We start from the raw sequence: 22,240 nt of genomic DNA on the forward strand, positions 1-22,240 counted from the left end.
ATGCATGGAGCCTCACTGTCCACACACACCCCCACCCCCCACCCCCTCCACACACACACACACACCCCGAGACAGGGTTTCTCTGTGTAGCTTTGCACCTGTCCTGGATCTCACTCTGGATTAAAGGTGTGCGCCACCACCGCCTGGCTTCCACCTTTTTTTTTTTTTTTTTTTTTTGGTTTTTCGAGACAGGGTTTATCTGTGTAGCTTTGCGCCTTTCCTGGAGCTCACTTGGTAGCTCAGGCTGGCCTTGAACTCACAGAGATCCGCCTGGCTCTGCCTCCGGAGTGCTGGGATTAAAGGCGTGCGCCACCACCGCCCGGCTTCCACCTTATTTTTTAAGAGGTCTTACTGAATCTAGAACTCATCAGTTGAACTAGGCTGGTTGGCTGGCCAGTGAGCCTACCCTCACCTTCAGTGTTGGAGTTATAGGTGTGTGCTACCACAACTGGCTTTTTATATGGATTCTGGGGGTCTATACTCAGGTCCTCATGCTTACCCAGCAGGTACTTTACTGTACTTTACTGACTGCACCACATCCCCAGCATCAAAGTAGTGATTTTTTAAAAAAGAAAATTGGTTTTGATTATTTGGCCCAAGAGACTTGGAGCCTATGAGAGTTTCTGCCCATTCAGAGTGTGACTTCAAGTACTCTGGGAACAGTAGGAAAGGAACTTAAGTAGACTGAGAAAGGACAGAATGGATGGCATTGTTAAAAAGGTACCAAGTGCTAAAGGATGCTTTACATGGAACAGTCTCATTCAAAACTTGACACCAAAAAGGAACACAATAATACCAAGAAGACAAACCTGACCATGAGCAAACTACTAGTTAGTTTTAGGGCTAAACATCAATTCCAGACTTTGAGCACTAAATTATTGAATACTTTTTTTTTTTAAAGATTTATTTTTCATATATACAGCATGTATGACTGTAGGCCAGAAGAGGGCACCAGATCTCATTACAGATGGTTGTGAGCTACCATGTGGTTGCTGGGAATTGAACTCAAGACCTCTGGAAGAGCAGTCAGTGCTCTTGACCTCTGAGCCATCTCTCCAGCCCCCTTTTAAAATTGCTTTCTTCAGACACTAGGAGCAAGTATAGCAGGAATTGTATGCATGAGACTATTAAAGACAGTACAGACTGGAGAGATCAGTTAACAGCACTTGCTGCTACACAGGAGTTTGGATGTTAGCACCTGTATTAGGTGACTCAACCATCTGTAATTCTAGCCCCCAAGGACTCCAGAGGATTCTGTCCTCGTTGGGCACCTGCACATTCATTTGCGCATACACTCACACTGACATGCAGATGCACACAGACACATACATTTAAAGACAGAAAAAATTTCAGGTTTTCCCTTGGTGTAGAAGCTACCCAAGAAAAGGTTCACTAACATGGTAAGAATAGTGCATGAAGCAAAACAGACTGAAGGGTGTGGCCTGAAAAAAGCTGATGAGCTTTTTTAAAAAATTGTGTATGGGTGTTTTTGCCTACCTGTATGTACCACATGCATACAGTGCCCCCAGAAGCCAGAAGACGGCATCAGATTCCATCAGTTGTAGCCACCATATGGGTGCTGGATCAAACCAGTGCTCTTGACAGCTAAGCCACCTCTCCATCCCCAGCTAACCAGCATTTTAGAAGAAAAGCTTAATATCCATGATAAGCATGTATTAAAGCTATCAGGTACACACCTACAGGTAAACAAATTCAAAGAACTAAAGACAGATTTTCCTCTAGATGAAAAAAGGAAAAGTAATGATATTATAGAGGTGAGAAATTAAGACAATTTTGGCTGAGATTGGTAATCTGGCCACAAGACTTAATATGAAGCATAAATTAGACCTATTACTGTCAGGCATGGCAGCACATGATGTGATCCCAGCACAAAGGGCAGGAGCAGAGGGCAATCTCTGGACTATAGTAATTATAACTATGGAGCAAGACCTTTCCCTACCCCCAAGAAAGATTTGTTTACATATAATTAGTGCAAAAGTCCACTAAGATCAGTGAGAAAGCGTAGTTGTAATTGCGTGACTGCCTGAGAACTTTGAAGAACCTTTAGTTGCCAACATACATGGTTGAAGTGGGAGTAACTACAAGGATTATGTCTCTGTCTTAGAATGCGGTCCAAGGTTGCAGTCTGTACTTTCAAAGGAGTCGTTGAAAAGTTTAGAGGCAACTGATTGGGACAGTGCATACATAGTGGCCATTATGCCATGAAAACACATCAAGAAAAAGGACAGGCTCTTTGACAAGTATTTTAATACAACTAGTTAAAATGAAAGCAGAGAGAGACTAGCTTGGTAGTTGAGAGATGACCCAAGTTCAGTTCCCAGCACCCACATTGGGTGGCTCACAACTGCCCTTAACTGTAGATCCAGGGGATCAGACATCCTCTTCTGGACTCTTAGGACACCAGCACTAACATGTCCACATTCTTTCAAACAGAAAATCTTTCTTTTAAATGAAAGCAAGAAAAGCTACTAACATTTCTTTCTATTTTCCAGGGTAGATTCAATTGCACATAAAAAGAACTTAATTCTAAAATCATACCAGAGTGTAAATATCATTGAATTGCTTCATTATCACAACTGTGACTCTCCATCACCAACGAAAGCTGAAATTTTGAAATGCTTGCTAAACCTGCAAATTCAACATATCAATGCCAGGTTTGCCGTCTTCCTAACAGGTATATTTAATCTGAGTTCTAATCTTCATTATTCAGTTAATGCTAAAACAGGACAGCTCTAGAAATATCCTTCTTAAGTAGTTATTGAATGCCTTAGATGTATGTGGTATTACCCATAGCCAGTAAGTAAGGCAGCATGTGTTTTGACAAATACCCTTAAGTCCAGAGGATGCTTGCCAAGGAGTGCTAAGTTTCTCTCGTTAATAGTCTTCTAATTGTACATTTTTCTACTTTTTCACGTTTTCTGTGAGCCTTAGCTGGGCTGCCTGGTTTACTGAAACCAGTACAGTTGTCCATTATATCCCTTCCCTCTCCCACGCTGCTGCCATTTGTCTTAAATTTTTTCTTCTTATTCTAATGAATTCTGCTACCTCAAAAATGGGTATACTAGCTTTTGTCACAGTTTTTCTTCTTTACAGACAGGCCCAAAGTGTCTACAGAAGTCTTTGAAAATAATGGAATCCTTGTCGCAGATGTAAACTACTTCACTGAAAATATACAAAAGATAGCAGCTCCATTTAAGAGTAGCTACTGGTAAGAACTTTTTGTAAAACTCCTAGTGTAAGCTGGAATTACTGGCAGTAAACAGTGCCACTGAGGGAAAGAAAGCTGTTCAAAACCTCACTGTTTGTTGTTTTTTTAACCAATGAGTTGAATTCCCATCAGCTTCTGCGATTACCACAAATGAGATTAACCAACCTCTTCCAACATGGATAGGCTTTTCCCCACTAGGTTGTTATCCCAGTTATAAGTATTTCTTGGTCATTTTGCTTTACCAATTTTGTGTTCCTACAGGTGATTGGAGTTGAGACTAGACATGGAAGATAACAACAATTAATAAATTAGTATTTTCCTGAGTCTGAAAAACTTCAAATACATACAAACAATCCTCATCTGAAAAATCCATGTTTCATTTTTCATGCTTTGCTAGAATGTCTCATTTCATCATGGACCATAGTTGCCATTAGCTTTGAGTTACAATGGTTGAATACTGCTGTAAATTATTTTCATTCTAAACATCATGCCTTCCAAACTATTGAACTTGATACTAAAATTGAGACCTTCACATGTTTTACGTAGCTAAAGTAAAGTCTATTTTAATAGCTGTTTTTGCGTGTGGTCAGAGGCTTATCAAGTGCATGTTTCAGATGTTTTACCACATTGTAAAAAGTATAGTCTGTAATGGTTTTGTTTGCTGTTGCATAAAAAACACTACAAAGAGAAAAAGCATTTTTTTCCATAAACGACAAATTTATACACTTTTCCACTTACTGGTTTTTTTTTAATGCTGCACTACAAAAATCAATCTGATGAAATTATTTATGATATTAGAACTTTCTTAAGTCTTTAAAATACACACAAGAGAAAAACCATTTGTATACTATCTATCTATTTGGAACAAAGGCTTTTTATACCTAGTTTCGGGTTGGGTTGGTTTGGTTTGGTTTTTTTAAATAAAGATAATTAAAATAAAGTTGTTTGTGCTGTAATTCAATCTGCGTACAAGGCCACTGACCAGTATGCCTAAGAAGACTCCTACTACAATGAGCCTATATTAAGAATGAAATGGCTTCCATCTAAAGCTATCAGGTAATACTAATGCCCTTAGCTCGCCGGAAGGCAATATAAGCAGAACACAGACAGACAATATGCAGGACAGTGTTTTCCAGAGTTTGGCTTTATTTTGCAGTACAGAAATCATTTGGAGCCGTTTTGAGACAGACATCATTGAAATCAAGGCTCTGTCAAATCAATACTGCATTGTAGCTTGGTCCATTGAAGAAGCCATACCTGGGATAAAAGGTGCTTCTATGTTTTCCCTACTTACCATAAGGTTCCTTTCTCCTTCTCAGCAATTGTAGTAGGTTAAAATACCACATACTGGCTTCCCAAACAACTTCCTAAGTTTGAAGTTTGGTTAGAAGTTTATACCCACATGAACAAAATATGTGGGTCTACTGTTTGGGCCCTGCTTTAATACTTCACATAGCAAAAACGAGAAAACTTTGAATGTTTTCCCAAACCAAAGAATATTCAATTTAGACTTCCAATATCAAGATGGCACAAATTGTATAGATCCAGCTCTTGAGCAGAGGCACCCAATCGCAAAGGCTACACTGATTAAAAGATACAAGTACTGTATCAAGTTCTCTATCAATATTTGTTTAGAACAGCTCCTTCACTAAAAAAAAATCCAGTCTTGTTGAACTGAACAGAAAACAACCAATTCTGACTAGCCATTCCATGAAAACAAGTTAATACATGATATTAGAAAAGTGAAGGGAAGTAGTATTCACTGGTATAGCACTCTTCAATCTCCATTTTGATCATAAAAGCAGGGCTTACAATATTGATTTCATACAATACACATTATTTGCCAAATTTTGTTTGTCCTAATTACATTATATGTACTGCTGTTAGTCTTCTCCATAAATGTCATTCTTCTTGCGCTTCATTTCTTCAAAGTCAAACTCAGATCCTGTCATTCTCTTATAGATATCTTTAATGTCATCACAGGTTGTCTCAAAGTGAGTGGTAGCATCATAGGCACGGGAAATAAAGATCTGGAATTAAGAATTATAGAGACTTCAAACTACTTAGGGATGCTCCCCAATAAAGACTGATCATGACTTTATTTAGATCATCACACTCACCTGGCTCTCTGTTCCCAAATCTTTCGGTACAAAGAGGTCACTGATGCTGACAAATCTAAAGGGGAAGAAACAAACCAGCATCACTGCTTTGCCTTAAAGCATAAGACCGACAGGACAAGGCATTCTAATGATTCACAGCAACCAATGGCTGCCCTGCCTTGTTCTCAGAATTACCTGACCATGCAGCAGACACCAACACCTCCGTTTCAGTTGACATGAATGAGCACAATACTCACTTCTGTTCAATTGGTTCCAAGAGTTCCAAAGCTGGTCTGATTTCTTTCTCCGGTTCCTTGGTCTCCACAGTTGTGCTTACAATGGCAATATATTTGCCCTGTGCTGCCACATTGTGTGCAAAGGAGATCATGCAAACATAGATATCTAAAAGCAAATAACAACATACACCTTGGCATTTGTAAACCTTGGGCACAAGTATGATGGTTTCATTGCATTATAAATTAAAATTACTTGGAACAGGCAATGCTGTCTAAACTTCTTATTTATGGAGGTAAACTAAGTAAGTCTTAGTAAGTTACAAATGTTTACTAACTGAAATTTCTCTTAACCACGTTATGATTTGTATATAAAATATCACCCAAAATAGATTCATACTCTGAAGGATTGGTCCTTTGCTGGTGGTGCTTTTGACAGATGAATGGATCAGGCAAGTGCTAATGTCATCAAACCATCGATGAGTTCAGAGCTGAATGGGCTGTTAGGAAATAGGATCTAGCACAGTGGTTTTAAACCTTCCAAATGCTGTGAGCCTTTAATACAGTTCCTCATATTGTGGTAACCCCCAACCATAAAATTACTATTATTATGAGGTTTCTTGTTGTTTGAGACAGGGTTTCTCTTTGTAACAGTCTCTGGAACTTGTTTTGTAGACCAGGCTGGACTTGAATTCAGAGATCTGCCTGCCTCTGCCTCCAGAGTGCTGAGATTAAAGGCGTGCTGCCACCACCCAGCCAAAAAAATGGCTCCTTCAAAACTAATTTCGCAGCCGGGCGGTGGTGGCACACGCCTTTAATCCCAGCACTCGGGAGGCAGAGCCAGGCGGATCTCTGTGAGTTCGAGGCTAGCCTGGGCTACCAAGTGAGTTCCAGGAAAGGCGCAAAGCTACACAGAGAAACCCTGTCTCGAAAAACAAAAAAAAAAAAACAAAAAAAAAAACAAAAAAAAAAACAAAACTAATTTCGCTAGTTATGCATTGTAATTAAACATCTGATATGCACAATATGTGATCCCTGTGAAAGGGCTGTTCGACCACCAAAGGGATCATGACCCATAGGTTGAGAACCACTTTAGCAGGAGGAAATAGGTCATTATGGGCATGTCCTTGAAAGGGTATGATCTTATGCCCAAGACCCTTTCTTGCTTGCTGTCTGCGTTCCTAGTTTCCATGAGGTAAGCATATTTTGCTGCCTCATACTTCCACCATCATTAGACTCTGCCTTGTCCTCAACACAAATGAGTCAGCTGACCACACTGAAAACAGGAGCCAAAATAAATCTTTCCTCTGACCGGGTGGTTTTCCCATGGAAAAGCTCACTAAAACCTTAAGAGATTGAGGATGTATGATGACTATAAACTGCTAAACCTAGAGATAAACTCAAACTGTAGATTTGGCTAAAGGTTTTGAATGGAGGCTTTATTAAGTACTGATTTCCTCATTTACTTATTGGAAAATTAATACTTACATATTACCATAACCACTATTCTAAATATAATTTCAAATGTAGAAACAATTTTTGGAATTTTTAAGTTTTTCACAGATCTAAGATTATGCATGAGAATCACTTTTAAAAAAAAAAACATGTTTCTATCTTTCTGTTCTAATGAAAATGCTCTGTGGTGTGGTTTCTTATGTGGAAGGAAAAAAAAAAATCATAATACTGAAAACTCCTTCTGAGTGAAATGAGATGTGAGCATTCTAACCAAAATACAAAATAGAGTTGAAAACCACTGGTTATATCAAAATGGGAATTGAAATTTTAGACCAAGTCCTGACTTTAATCACAGAAATGAATGAACACTGTTTTCTAGCACGTTGCTAAAACAAATACAATCATTAAAACCACAATGACACAGAATTAGCTCAAACACAGTGATGTCAGTTGAGCTAATGAATTAAAGCTGGAAGCCTGCAAGAGTTCACCCATGCAGTCTGTTCACTCTAGACATGAAGCCGGGATTCATGGCAATGGATCCCAGGCTGACATCATTTCAGTGTACTGCTGCTAGAAGGACCACATCTGCCTTCCTAGGTCTGCTTCCCATATCAAACTAAAGTCTCTTTATTACAGTATGGAGTAAAGCCATTCTACCCTCATTGGCTGGTCTCCAAAACACACCTGACTTGCGGTTGACTTGGTTCTGTGGAATGATGATCTGGCAGGAATTGGCATCATTGGTGTTCTTGATAGGGTGGCTAAGGATACAGATCACTCTGATTACCTGGCCCACTTTTTCAACCCGATCTTTTACATAGCTGGGGTCACAGATGAGCTGCTTACAGCGAGCAATCTGTAACAAAGTATTAAAAGAGACATTATAAAGAAGACATGGAAACATGGCAATATGTCCCACATTCATGTATTAGAAGGTTAAGCTCTCCAAATCAACCCTAAAATGGATAAAATCTTAAAGACCGAATTCATTAATAACTAGAACTGAGAAAAGAACACAGATGAAGGACTCCACTAAAAAACTACAGCAGTCAATACAGTATGATACCCAGTACTAGCACAAAGATAAGGAACAGAAGAGAAGCCAGAAATAAACCTTCATACTTTGAAGTGATTTTTGACAAAACCAATTATGGGATGAGGAAAAATCTTAAAAACTTGTAGAGCACAGCTGTAATCCCAGCACTTAGATGCAGAGGTAGGATCAAGTTTAATGCCAACCTGTTCTATATTTAGGCCAGTGAGGGCTACCTGCATGAGACTCTCAAAAAAACACAGATCAAAACCATTAGGACTGATAAAACTATCTGCTAAAAAAAAAAAATTAAAAAAAAAAAAAAAAAAAGTTAAAATTTACCCAAAACCATACGTAAGGATTGAGACCTGAAATTATATGAAATTATAAAAATTCTTAGGGGAAAAAGTAAGGAAAAAGCCTCATTTATTGTAATAACTTTTTAACACACCAAAGACTCACAAAATGGACTTCATGAAAAGTTAAAATTTGTGTATCAGATATTAAACTTCTTTTTTTTTTTGTTTTTTTTTTTTCTGTTGTTTTTCGAGACAGGGTTTCTCTGTGTAGTTTTGGTGCCTGTCCTGGATCTTGCTTTGTAGACCAGGCTGGCCTCGAACTCTCAGAGATCAGCCCGGCTCTGCCTCCCAAATGCTGGATAAAAGGCATGTGCCGGATAAAAGGCATGTGCTACTGCCGCCCGGGTAGATACTAAACTCTTAATGCAGTTAAAAGCAAAAGGAAACATAATGAGAAGAAATATTTGCAAGTAATATATCTGATAAGGAATTAATATCCAAAGTATATCAAGAGCTGCTAGAATTCAGCAATTTAAAAAAAAGACTGGATTGAAAAAATAGGCAGTAACGGGCATGCATTTAATCCCAGCACTCAAGAAGCAGAAGCAGGTGGATCTTTGAGATCAAGATCAAGGTCAGCTTGGTCAACAGAGCAAGTTCAGGACAGCCAGGGCTATGCAGAGAAACTGTCACAAAATAGATAGATAGATAGATAGATAGATAGATAGATAGATAGATAGATAGATAAATGGGGGGGGGGGAGAAAGACCTGTCTGTAAAGATTTTCATAGACATTTCTCCAAAGCTCTACAAATTGCCAAGAACCATATCACCAAGCACCAGTAATGGGAAATCAAAACCACAAGGCCCCTATTAGGATGGCTACTCCCAAAACAGAAAGTAACAACAGGATATGTGCACTCCTCATGAGAATGTAACATAAAATGGCTGATGTCACAATATGGCACTTTCTCAAAAAAAAAAAAAGTAACAGAATTACTGTTTAAATACCACAAATGCAATGAATACCACAAATGTAATCAATGAATACCAGAATTACTATTTAATCCAGCAGCTTAACCTCTTGGTATATAACTAAAAAACTGAAGACAGGGTCTTAAAGATAGTTATTTTGCACAGCAGTGCTCATAGAGCATCACTCAAAACAGCTATTTGGGAAAAAGTAATTTATAACTTACCATTCAGTGTTTACAGTGTTTTGTTTTGTTTTGTTTTGTTTTAAACAGTGTACTGGGAATGAGGCTACAAAGACTAAGGTCCTAGATTCCATCCCAAGCACCACCAAAAAAAAAAAACAACAACAACAACACTCTAAACCACCAATAATTATATTTACAGTTTTCTCTGAATCTATTATCTTCATAACTTAGTTCATAATTACTGAACTGCAGTTAACCATTTAAACTAGCTTTGCCAATAATCAATATCGAGCAGTTGCAAGGTACTGAGAAGTAATTCCAATCCTGGCTCTACTTGACCTCCAGAGATTATTGTTAGACTGTCATATATGTCCTAGTAGAAAGTAAATAATCAGTATATGATAGAGTACTGAAAAGATGTTGTCATCTTAAGGCTTAGTTGCATGACAAATGCATTACAGCCACTTCTGTTTCATACCAACACCCTGAAACTCCCCGAGAGAACAGCTGTGTGAAGACTTAAAAAAAAAAAGAAAAAACTGTAATAAGAGCTTTAAACAATGAGTGAGTGAGAGAGAGAGAGGGAGGGGGCACCCAGGATATAATATCAGTGTCCACACCACATTAAATATATAGCAGACAGCACATTTTAATTAACAAGAAGTTACTTACCTCTCCTTCAGATTTTACACCAACCACTTTTCCATTTTGCACAATGATTTCTTCAATTGGTTTATTCAACATGTAGGTACCTCCATATATAGCACTTAACCTAAAAAAAAAATTTAACCAATTATAATTCACAATTATTTGAATTGTTAAAGTCTCCCTTCTTGAATCTAAATGAATTATAGTACCAACTAATTAAAGGTAATGGACCATAAACAAACAAAAAGACATGAAAGTGTGAGGGAGAACTGTTGGGAAGAAAGGGTTAGACAAGGGCAGAAAAGAACATAATAGGGAGGGGGTGAATAAAGAAAAAAGTGTGGCTGAGTGTAGACAAAATGAAATTATGTCAGCTATTAAAAAAATACATGGGCCAGGCGGTGGTGGCGCACGCCTTTAATCCCAGCACTCGGGAGGCAGAGCCAGGCGGATCTCTGTGAGTTCGAGGCCAGCCTGGACTACCAAGTGAGTCCCAGGAAAGGTGCAAAGCTACACAGAGAAACCCTGTCTCAAAAAACCAAAAAAAAAAAAAAAAAAAAAAAAAAAAAAAGATCTGAAAATCATGTTGAGCAAAATAGAGACTTAAACAAATCACATTTTTTTCTCAAATGACTTAGATCTGAATAACTATCTCTATTTACAATATATAAAGTAATATATTAACAAATATACACATACATGTATGACATAAAGTAGAAAGGGGTGCTACGTGAAGAAGAGGACAGAGAGTGAGTAAAGAACAAGGGAAATTAATGGGAGACGAAAGAGTAAACTACTACAACACTTTTCTTTCATATGGAAAATAAAGATACAACTACACACACAAAAGAAAAACAGATGACCAGAGCCTCACTGACTCAGGGAATGGTATAATGCCAAGGGCCTAACACACAAGAGATTGGTGCGCCAAAAGAAAAGGAGAATGGGACCACATAGCTGAATAAATAATGACCTAAAACTCTGAGTTTGGTTCTTTTAAAAGTAATCTAAATATTCAAACAGCAAGACTGTCAAAAACTGAAGAAAAGCGGGCGGTGGTGGCACACGGTTTTAATCCCAGCACTCGGGAGGCAGAGGCAGGTGGATCTCTGTGAGTTCGAGGCCAGCCTGGTCTACAGAGCAAGATCCAGGAAAGACACAAAGCTACACAGAGAAACCCTGTCTCAAAAAACAAAAAACAAAAAACAAAAAACTGAAAAGCCTGAAAGCTAGATCACTGACAGAAGAGAACAACTCAAAATACCTGAAGAAAGAACTCCTGGGATCAAGGACAGTCACTTTCTCATTCAAGCCAAAACCAGACATGGGGAAAGCTATTTCCAATGTGCTAAATGAAAACAGGCTACAACCAACAAAGTCCTTCAAAAAGAAGGTAAAAATTTTCAAATAAACAAAAGCCAGGCTGAGGATATAGCACAGTCATACAGGGCTCACCTATGTGCCACACACCCAGCTCCAAAACTCAATTTTATGTAATTCAGTATATTAACAGCATACAAAGAAAACCTGTACCATTAACTCACTGTTAACCCATTCACAATTAAAAGCTGTCCGAACTATGACGAGAAAAGAATTTAATCTCACAAAACAATCCAAAAAACTACTAAAAACAAAACACTATTTAATAGAAAATATTTAATATTTTTTCTAAGACTGGGAACAAGAATGTTTGTTCTTGCCAGTTCAACATTTTTCTAGTTCTAGCCAGTACAATAAAAGCAGGAGTGGAAAGGGGGCACAATGCATACAGATTTGAGGGGAAAATCTAATCTCTCTCTACTCATGGCTGACATAGCTGTGTACATGGAAAATTCTGATGTCTATCAGAATAACTGAACTAGTAAAACGGACAACAAGGTTAATATACAAAAATTAATTGTGCATTATATATATTAGCAGCAAACAACTTCAAAATAAAGAATTAACTAACAGCAGTATCAAGAAAAAAATACTTTGTTTTTTGGGGACAGGGTTTCTTTGTGCAGCTTTTGGAGCCTGTCCTGGACTCCCTCTGTAGACCAGGCTGGCCTCAAACTCACAGAGATCCGCCTGCATCTGCCTCCCCAGTGCTGAGATTAAAGGTGTAAGCCACCACTGCCCGGCGATAAAATACTTTAAATAACTTTGAACAAAGTTACATATAAAAGCATAGTGGAGACAAACTCTAAACACAGGTGTGGGTAGAAGATTCAGCATTAGTACAATGGAAATTTGTCACAAATTGATGTACAGACAATTCAGTTCCAAGAAAAACCTTGCAAGCTTTTCTAGAAATCAACAGCCTGGTTCTAAGAGATGTGAAGAAGGGGGAAGATATAAAAATGACAGAAGGTAGACTACCGAATCTATTATGAAATGAAAAAAGAGAGAATATGGTTATGATAAGATAAGAAGGGAGATTATGGAATCTACTTGTTTTAAATAAGATTAAGTAATGAAAAAATTTTGGTCTGAGTTTATCAGATGTTACCCGGACTGGACATTGTTAATATATATAATGGAGCTTTTATCTGAATCTGTCAAATGTTAATGGACTAGACATCATTAATGTAATTTTTGGCTGTATATACTATTGGATAGTTTTCTTGTATTAGTTATAAGCCTTTTTTAATTTTAGACAAAAAGAGAGGAAATGTGGTGGTATTGTGTTCCCCAAAATATTGTGTACTTTAATAAACTTATGGCCAACATAAATTTTGAAGACATACAGTGCAAGTGTTACATCACTTGACTTCTAGGATTTAACTACAAAATTATAATAAGCAGGGCAATGTGGTAAAGGCATAGGAAAAACTCTTAACAAAAACAGCCTCCAAACTAGACCTAAACATGTGTCTAACTCATTTCACTACAAGACCACTGGGAAAAGGAGACACACACACCCAGTAAATGCCGCTGGAACAACTAAATACCAGAGATTAGGCTCAAACTGTACCTCACTTAGGCATCAACATTCTTTCAAGGTGAATTATAGCTGTTACATAAAAAAGCAAAACCATAAGCTTCTCTGGTCTTTAGGCTAAAGAAAGATTTCATAGTACTCAAAATGCATTCAACACATGTAAAAATAAGTTTGACATACTGGACTTTATCAAAGTGCAAAACTTGTTATAAAAGACAAGCCACCATCAGATGTGGTGGTGCACACCTTTAATTCCAGGACTTGGGAGGCAGAGGCAGGCGGATCCGATTTGCTCTGCAGAGAGTGAATCCCAGGACAGCCAAGGCTATACTGTCTTAGAAAAAAATAAATAAATAAAAACAACAAAAAAAGACAAGCCACCAACTGGAAGGAAATATTTGTAGTACATTAGATCAGGTAAAAGACTGGCACCAGGGCTGGAGAGATGGCTCAGAGGTTAAGAGCACTAACTGCTCTTCCAGAGGTCCTGAGTTCAATTCCCAGCAACCACATGGTGGCTCACAACCACTTATAATGAGATCTGGTGCCCTCTTCTGGCCTGCAGTCATACGTGCAGACAGAACACTATATACATAATAAATAAATAAATCTTTAAAAAAAAAAAAAAAGATTGGCACCAGAATACATCAAGATGACCCACAAATCAAAAACAAAAACAACCCAGATCTTTAAAACTGTGCAAAAGACTTGAGCAATCACAGCACAAAATTACAAATAGCTCATGAAAAAGTAGTAAACATTAGTTTTCTAGATAGGCAAATTCAAGCCATAATGACAGTGAGATGGTTCAGCTCTCTCAGCAGGGAAAACTTTTCAGGTAAGCTTGATGGCCTGAGTTTGATCCCTTGAGCCCACATGGAAGGAGAGAACAGACCCTAACAAGTTGTCCTCGGCTCCACACGATACCCACGTACTGGTGTTGGGTTTGGTTTGGTTTGTTCTGTTTTTTCAAGATAGGGTTTCTTTGTATAGGTCTGGCTGTTCTGGATTTCACTCTGTAGACCAAGCTGGCCTCAAAATCACAGAAATCTACCTGCCTCTGCCTCCCCAGTGCTGGAATTAAAGGCGTGTACCACCACCGCCAAGCTTAAAATGATTTAAAAGATAAAATTATAATGATGTGGCATATCCCACCCACTTGGGTGTTAAAACATAGGCTCAATCTCCACTGCTAGAGGAAAAAGTCTATCAAAAATAAAGATAAAACATGCCTTTAATCCCAGAATATGATAGATGAAGGTAAGTATATCCCTAAGAGCTCAAATCCAGCCTGGTCCACGTAACAAGTTCCAGGATAGCAAGGGCTACACAGAGAGACTTTGTCTCAAAACACCAACAAACAAAACAATAAATAGAGCCAGAGAGATGGCTCAGCAGGTAAATACACTTGCTATATCTGGCATCTGAGTTCAATCCACAGGACCCACTAAGTAGGAAAGAGCAGATGTCCATCCACAAATACACCCAATTAAGAAATGTAATAAAGTGTCAATAAACAGTACCAAAAATATAAATCCACGAGTATGGATACATAAAACTCTCACTGCTGAGTGTATAAAAATGGCACAAGTGCTCAGAAAACAAACAGTTAATTACTTTTAAAAACATACTTTTGACATCAGTCAGCAATACCAGATGTACAAAACTCGTATAGTAGCTTCATTTGCAATAGCCCCAAACTGGAAATCTAGACATCACACCAAGAAGTGAGGTATAAACATTATTCATGTAACACTGTGACTCTCAGCCCATGCAAACTAACCTAAAGGAATCTCATAAACACAAAAACAGAAGCCAGAGGTAGATGAGCATAGACTGTATTTTTCTATGGGGAGGGGTTACTTTGTGGGGGAAGGAAACATTTTAATATTAGTTGGAATTGTGACAACACAGGTCTATAAAGTCTACACACTTTTCAAACTGCATTGCATTTTATTGAAGCTCTGTGTTTCTTTCATTGTGCATGAATTTTAATAAAAACAAAAATAATCTCAGCTAGGCAATGTTGGTACATGCCTTTAATCCTGGCACTCGGGAGGCAAAGGCAGGAGGATTTCTGAGTTTGAAGCCACCCTGGTTTACAAAGCAAGTTCCAGGATGGCCAAGGATACACAGAGAAACTGTCTCAAAAAACCAAAATAATAATAATGATAATAAAAATATAAAAAACATAAAACAAACAAATAACATCTCATTATTCAGAGCCATTTTTCACGTTCATTAGTAAGGATAAAGTCTAGGATCAGCAGGGCTATAGCTAGTGGGTTAAACAGGTGCTCACCTGGCAAATCCTTGTGGCAATTCTCCAAGGCCATAGAGCGGATAAAGGTACGGGCTTTTACCATATCTTGCCAAAGACTCGCTGTAAAGTTTAATTCTATTAATGGTATCATAACACGGCTGATCTAAGTAGCTGGGAAAAAAATAAATAAAAGAGTATTAGAAAAAGACTACTTCTTATTTATTTTAAACGCTTTTTCTGAAGCAATTTCAAATTACCACCCTCTCATTTCTCTTAAAGTGCCCTAACACTAATTTGCAACTAGAACGTCTTTCCCAGGCCACACAATAGCATACAATTCCTAAGTCTCCCATTTGGAAAACTGAAGATTCAGTTGAAAGTTTCAAGGAAAATATGAATCTGGAAACCGAAAGTTACTGCCTGGACTCCTCACTCTGTTGTTGATACTCTAGAGTAAATGTAAGCAGACTAGAAATTATGATATAGAACAGGAACTGAACTGCAAAGTGGTCCCAAATCCACTTGTGGTAAACAGACCTCCTATCACTGCTGGCAAGTATTTCCCAGCTTTTGCCAAGCCCTCAATGAGATTCATTAGCCTACTTACTCATCTGTTCTGTACAGTGCAAGAGAATGGCCAGTGAAGTCTATAACATCTTGGCCCAAATCAAACTTCTTATACACATCTCTCATTGAGGTCTTCTTAGGGTCAATGCCCTCAAAAGTTCTAGGATCTTTTTCATCAAAGTTGGCAACATAAACTAGGAACTTCCGGAAGCGGCGTTTTTCAAACAGTCCCATTAAGCCTGAAAAATATTTTTTCAAAAAGCACATAATCACAATAGGACACTGAGAAGAAAAAATATGAGAGGATACTTTAAACATCAATGTCATTACTCAACAAATGTAATTTATACAACATGAAATCTAGACAACATGGTCTCCAGGGGCACAACAAAGATCATTCATAAAGTCTTCAATTTTAACACACAATTTCAGGTAACTAGTACATACTTGGAGAAGCTAAAACTTTGAAAAAATTGTTCCAAAGGCATCTATGCCTATATTCATTCTTCCTCTAATAATGCTGATCTGTAATTCAACCAGTTCCCAAAACTATGAATGCTGCTCCTTTGCCCTCTTTCCCACATTCATAGACTTAATGGGAAAAGTCACTGTTAACAGCAGCCACCTTGAGAAGATGACTGCCCTGGAGGTCACTTATTTTAATGAAATCTTAAACAATCAGTGCGCTCCTGCTCTACACACTTTTTAAAAACAGCTATAATTAGAGCTAGAGAGACGGCTCAGCAGGTAGGAGTACTTGCTGATCTTGCAGAGAGGATCCAAACACCCCATAGTGGCTAATGAACATCTGTAACTCCAGCCCTGTAGAGATCTAATGCCTCCTCTTCTGGCCTCCATGGGCACTAGGTATGCATGCGGTGCACACATATATACAGGCAAATAATCACACAAAATAAAAATAAAATATCTTTAAAAGGAATACATTGGCTGTGGTGGAACACATGAACACACACACACACACACACACACACACACACACACACACACACACACGGGGGAGGGTGGGTGCTATATGTATACCCCAGCTCTCTCTGAGTCAGTACTCCTACTAATAACATATATCTGGTAGTAAGATAAAGCTGAGAAAACTTCTGGTTTTATATCCTTTCCCCTCCTCTTCTAAATGGAATAAAACATTAAAGTTAACTGGTGTATGCCTAAGTGCCTAAAATAGTGTCTGGCATATAACTGATAATTAACTATTTTTTGACTAGATAAATGGGTTTGTGAGACTCCTTTTCACCATAAAACCTCATCATTCTGATAAATAACAATGAGAATTACTTACTAGATGCCAGGGCTTCTGCTTCGGTCGAAGGAACCTTGTAGATTTTCCCCCCCTTATAGACAAAGCTCCCTTCAATCACTTTGAAATCCATATAGCGAGTGACCTCTGTGTAAAGCAGCATCTTCACCAACTGACCTACAAAAGTCACATAATGCAAGCTGTCACTGAAATCTTACTACCAATAAAAATTAGCAGAAATTGCTATTAAGGGCTCCCAAATTTTCTAACTTTGTATAGCAACTCTTACCAAGAATCCCCCCAAAGCCACATTTTCAATGGTACGACTAGAATACACACCTCAAGCACATGTTTAAGCTTAATGTTATAACTTGTAGGCTACTGAAGCTCATCAACTTGGCTTTGCAAAGGCCATGAAATATGTACTAGCAGTGAGAAGAGGTCTGTTTCACTGAAAGTGGATTTAGGCAACTTTGCAGTTCTATATCAGTCACAGACAATTCCAAATACTTCAATTTCTAAATCAACTTGTATTTATTAGAGAATATCAACATCAGATAGAGAAAGGACTACAATTAGGAATACCATCTGTCTATAAGCCTAAGGAGGCTCAGATGCCCAAGTCAGCCAAAATTTTTGTGAAACCAAAACCATTTTAAAGCTGATTTGAAAGGATAACTACAACCGGGTAATCACATCTTTTTTTAAGTTAGAGCTGAGGGACATAACTCAATAGAAGAACATTTGTCTAGCATGTATGAGACCCTGTATTCAAACTCCAGAACTAAAACATTAGAATTCTTTACCATTGGCCATAAGGAACTTGGGAATTAAGTCAACATTCCAGTCTCTTCCTCTCCCCATTGATGCTGGTGGTTGTCCTGGTAATTTAAACCTTTTGTATAACTAAAAGTACAAAAAAAAATATGTATCAATAATGTAACAAGATGTAATTTTCACTAAAACATGAATAATTTTTAGATTGAGGGGCTGAGGTATAACACAACTACAAGAGGTAAAGTACAAAGCATTTTATCTTTAGTCAGATAAAACTTTATCTGTCAGACAAACTTATTATGTCAGATAAGACTTGTAGGTCTCCATATATTATGTAGTTAAACACAATATTTAATTCATGAATACTAAGATGAACAAGCATTGCATAAGTCTTTTCTACTTAAATGGAATCATTTAAACTCATTCCCCCTACGTTTGCTTCTCTAGCTACACAAGTTTAAAAAAAAAAGTTAAATACTTCAAATCTAGAAAAGATAGTTAAAACTAGTTCTTGTTAACTTGTAGCTTTTAGGCTTCACTGAAATACAACTGATACATAAATAACTTCACACACAAATATAAACACTTTGATAAGTGTGAACATAAGCACACACCAATGACTCCATCACCAAATACTAAGTACACATTCACCTCCAATGAGTGTCTCTCAGCATAATACAGTATGAAGTAATCAATAATTTCCTTCCAAAGAAAAAAGGAAGAGGAGAAAGGTGGTGAGACTTGTAGATTAAGAGAACAGAGAAGAAACACTTATGCATAAAACTTTAGTTAACACTGGTTTTAAAAGAACAGAAGTCTACTGAAGAGCTAAATATCACTCTCTGAGTTACTGGAAATCTGAATATAGTCTAAATATTGTTCTTTTTCATACATGTAGTAGCATTATGATACTGCAGAAAATGTCATTCTTAACAGATGGAAGCTGAAATATTTATGTCAAGTGCTACAATGTCTTTTTTACTTTCAACTTTTCAAACCCATAAGAAAGCTAGTTCTAGTGGTGCAGACCTATAAACTTGGAAGCTGAAACAGGGGGCTCTTGAGTTCAAGGCCAGCTAGGGCTACATAATAAAACTGACAATTTTAAAGAAAAAGTACAGCAATAGTAACAAACAAAACCCAATCAAATGCACTGCTGGATTCAGACCGGAGGTTTTGCTGCACTCTAACAAAACATTCTTTCAACTCTTTCTTCAGCATTCCTAAACACAAGAATAGACTTCTTGGTATAGGTATTAATCATAACATAATCAGCCAGTGATTTTAATACTCATGGAAGTGTACATTATTTCACAAAAAGTGTTAATCCTCATATACGTAAAAATTTACAAGCTCCAGACAAAGAAATAAATTTAGAAAAATTCACTTATAAAATGAATCATGTGCCCCACCCCCCTCCCAAAAAGAGGAAAAGGAAAAAGCATAGTGGAGTAAATAGCATTAAGCTTGGAATTACAGTATGACTTTAAAAAAATATTTATTTTTATTTCATTTGCATTGGTGTTTTGCCTCCATGTATGTCTGTATGAAGGCATCAGATCCCCTGGAATCAGAGTTACAGACAGTTGTGAGTTTCCATGTGGCTACTGGGAATTGAACCTGGGTCCTTTGGAAGAGCAGTTAGTGCTTTTAACCACTGAGCCATCTCTCCAGCCCACCACTATGATTTTTTTTTTTTTTAACCCTGCAAACACAACTCTGTAATATGGAAAACAGGGATAAAGAATGCACAACTTTAAGGGACTGAGGAGGCCAGCCTGGTCTACAAAGTGAGTTCCAGGACAGCCAAGGCTACACAGTGAAACCACCATCTCTCTTTCTTTTTTTTTTTTTTTTTTTTGTATTTTCGAGACAGGATTTCACTGTGTAGCTTTGGAGCCTGTCCTGGAACTCACTCTGTAGGTCAGGCTGGCCTCGAACTCACAGAGATCCGCCTGCCTCTGCCTCCCGAGTGCTAGGATTAAAGGCGTGCGCCACCACCGCCCAGCAAGAAACCACCATCTCAAAAAAAACAAAAAAGATTGAGGCAATAAATAAGGCCAGGTGGCGGGTGATGACACTCTGCTGGCATACTGGGCACCCCTCCCATTCTTCCCAGTCCACACACTATACAACCCCTGTAGTGGGTAGCTGTTTGAGCCATGCCCTGAAGCACGGCCCCTAGTGAGGCAGGCAGCTGTAGCTGTTACACCTGCCTACGACCTTGAGGTACTGGCCTCTGAGGTGTGGCCACAGGGGACCCTTAAGACAATGGGATGCACATACACTGGCCCCTCTTAGCTACCTCGTGGTTCTGGATATTGAGATAGACCAAGCCGTTCAGCATGGGGCATAGCTCAGCTTTCCCGGATGCTACGATAAATCTCCTGTGGTTGTGAGTTTACCCCCAAATAAATTCCTTTGATCATTAAATAGACTGGATTTATCCCAATAAGCCCCCAAACTAGAAGCTCCTAAAAATAATAGAGCTGAAGACTTATTAAATATTCTATTTAATAAGCCAAAAGTGCTAGGCATGGTGTTCCATGCCCTTAATCCCAACCCTCGGAAGTGGAGGCGGATGGAGCTCTGAGTGTGAAGCCAGTCTGGTGTGTATAGTGAGATTTAGGATAGCCAACACTAGGTAGAGAAAAGACAGACTCTGTCTCACCCCCCTCTTCCAAATAATAATAATAATAATAATAATAATAATAATAATAATAATAAGGCAAAACTGAGAACTTCTCCAAGAACTAAAGTGGGGACTCACAAGTAATTCCTACATGTAAAGATACATTGATCACAGAGACTTACATCTTCCAGTGGTGTTATAGATGCACTTTCTCCTCCATAGTACGGGTTCTGATCCATGTGAAGAACCTTCTTTCCATTCACTGACATTATCCCTGACAGGATACATTCCTAAGGGTAAACATGTATTTTTAAAAGAAGACACATACATGTTTAAAGTGTATTCTTTATTAAAAGGCAAACTCACTAAGCAGTCTTAGTAATTCAAACACTCGCTCACCATGACAAAACTGGTAGGTTTAAAGCTTCTCTTGGACTCCTGTGAGTTCTGAGGTGAAAAATTCATTTCATAATAACAGAACCTATCAGTCACTGTTTTTTTACTGGGCTGTAATTTATATTAATGCCAAATCACAGGAGAACAGAACAAAGACAGAGGCTTTCAACTACACCCTGCCACTCTATTCTTTTCTATGAGGCATTCACTAAAATCTTTAATGAGCCACTGATATTTAACATAAAGCCAGGCAGTGGTGGCACACGCCTTTAGTCCCAGCACTCAGAAGGCAGAGACAGATGGTTCCCTGTGAGTTTGAGGCCAGCCTGGTCTACAAAGTGAGTTCCAGGACAGGCTCCAAAGCTAAAGAAACCGTCTCGAAACACAAAAACAAAACGAAAATTTAACTTAATAAAGACACATCTGAAATACCCACCTTTGTGAACAAATTCGAAGTACCACATAGCACTTCCGGCTCAAGGAAAATCTTTGGTGCCACTCATTTACAGGCTGTATGGAGACACTTTGTTCCATGAGTCACCATTTTTATTTGAAAGAATTGACTACGATTAGTCAGCTTTGATAAACATTTTTCAAAAATGAACCTCTTAAAAGTTGATACACGTTGGTTATGGGAAAGGAGGAAGCCCTGAGTCCCGAGTCGGTGTGTATTGCTGGCATGACCATGCTCTTGAAAAATGGAAGACTTCCTCTCCGACAGAGGCAGGGAAATGGCAAAGCCTTCCCTCCTTGTCCAAGTGTAAATGTTGACAGTGTGTGCAGAAAATGTCCACCATAGCTTTCAGTACCACCACCCATTGCTTCCCAACAGAGACTGCTCCTACTGAGCTTTCCTAAACCTGTCTCCTTGTGAAGCAGAATAGTATTTTAAGATGTACTACTTTTGTTTATGTTGCATGTGTTTAACTCTGTGAAGCTGTGTTACTGTGCCTGTCTAAAACACCTGATGGTCTAATAAAGAACTGGCCAATAGCAAGGCAGGAGAAAGGGTAGGCGGGGCTGGCAGGCAGGCAGAGAATATACAGAGGGAGAAATCTAGGGGGGAAAAGTTCTGGGAGCCAGAGAAGGAAGAGGACTCCAGGGGCCAGCCACCCAGCTACACAGCAAGCCATAGAGTAAGAATAAGATTTACAGAAGTTAGAGAACGGGAAAAGCCCAGAGTTAAAAGATAGATGGGTTAATGTAAGGAAAGCTGGATAGAAACTAAGACAAGCTAAGGACGGGCATTCATAATT

General features: G+C 38.4%; 2 protein-coding genes across 10 annotated transcripts in view; one reads left to right on the top strand and one right to left on the bottom strand.

Annotated features, from left to right (window-relative positions):
* Tasor2 (transcription activation suppressor family member 2) overlaps positions 1-4,166 on the top strand; it is a 47,904-nt gene extending 43,738 nt beyond the window's left edge. For 7 of the 8 annotated variants that reach the window (XM_059263471.1, XM_059263475.1, XM_059263479.1 and 4 more), the window contains 3 exons: positions 2,514-2,695; positions 3,115-3,229; positions 3,491-4,166. In XM_059263471.1, the coding sequence (XP_059119454.1) occupies positions 2,514-2,695; positions 3,115-3,229; positions 3,491-3,494 (301 nt within the window). In that variant the 3' untranslated portion in view covers positions 3,495-4,166. Of the gene's footprint in view, positions 1-2,513; positions 2,696-3,114; positions 3,234-3,490 lie in introns of those variants that run through there. The other variant, XM_059263478.1, reaches the window with a different exon arrangement.
* A 179-nt stretch (positions 4,167-4,345) lies between these two features.
* The window catches only part of Gdi2 (GDP dissociation inhibitor 2), a 30,165-nt gene continuing 12,270 nt past the window's right edge, over positions 4,346-22,240 (bottom strand). For both annotated transcript variants that reach the window (XM_059263484.1, XM_059263485.1), the window contains 10 exons: positions 20,771-20,878; positions 17,986-18,085; positions 17,222-17,356; positions 15,953-16,151; positions 15,385-15,516; positions 10,184-10,283; positions 7,704-7,875; positions 5,586-5,730; positions 5,350-5,404; positions 4,346-5,259 (listed from right to left, as the gene is read on the bottom strand). In XM_059263484.1, coding sequence (XP_059119467.1) covers positions 5,113-5,259; positions 5,350-5,404; positions 5,586-5,730; positions 7,704-7,875; positions 10,184-10,283; positions 15,385-15,516; positions 15,953-16,151; positions 17,222-17,356; positions 17,986-18,085; positions 20,771-20,878 — 1,293 coding nt within the window. In that variant the 3' untranslated portion in view covers positions 4,346-5,112. The remainder of the gene's footprint in view (positions 5,260-5,349; positions 5,405-5,585; positions 5,731-7,703; positions 7,876-10,183; positions 10,284-15,384; positions 15,517-15,952; positions 16,152-17,221; positions 17,357-17,985; positions 18,086-20,770; positions 20,879-22,240) is intronic.

The sequence above is a fragment of the Peromyscus eremicus genome, chromosome 5 (assembly GCF_949786415.1).
Source record: "Peromyscus eremicus chromosome 5, PerEre_H2_v1, whole genome shotgun sequence".
Classification (NCBI taxonomy): domain Eukaryota; kingdom Metazoa; phylum Chordata; class Mammalia; order Rodentia; family Cricetidae; genus Peromyscus; species Peromyscus eremicus.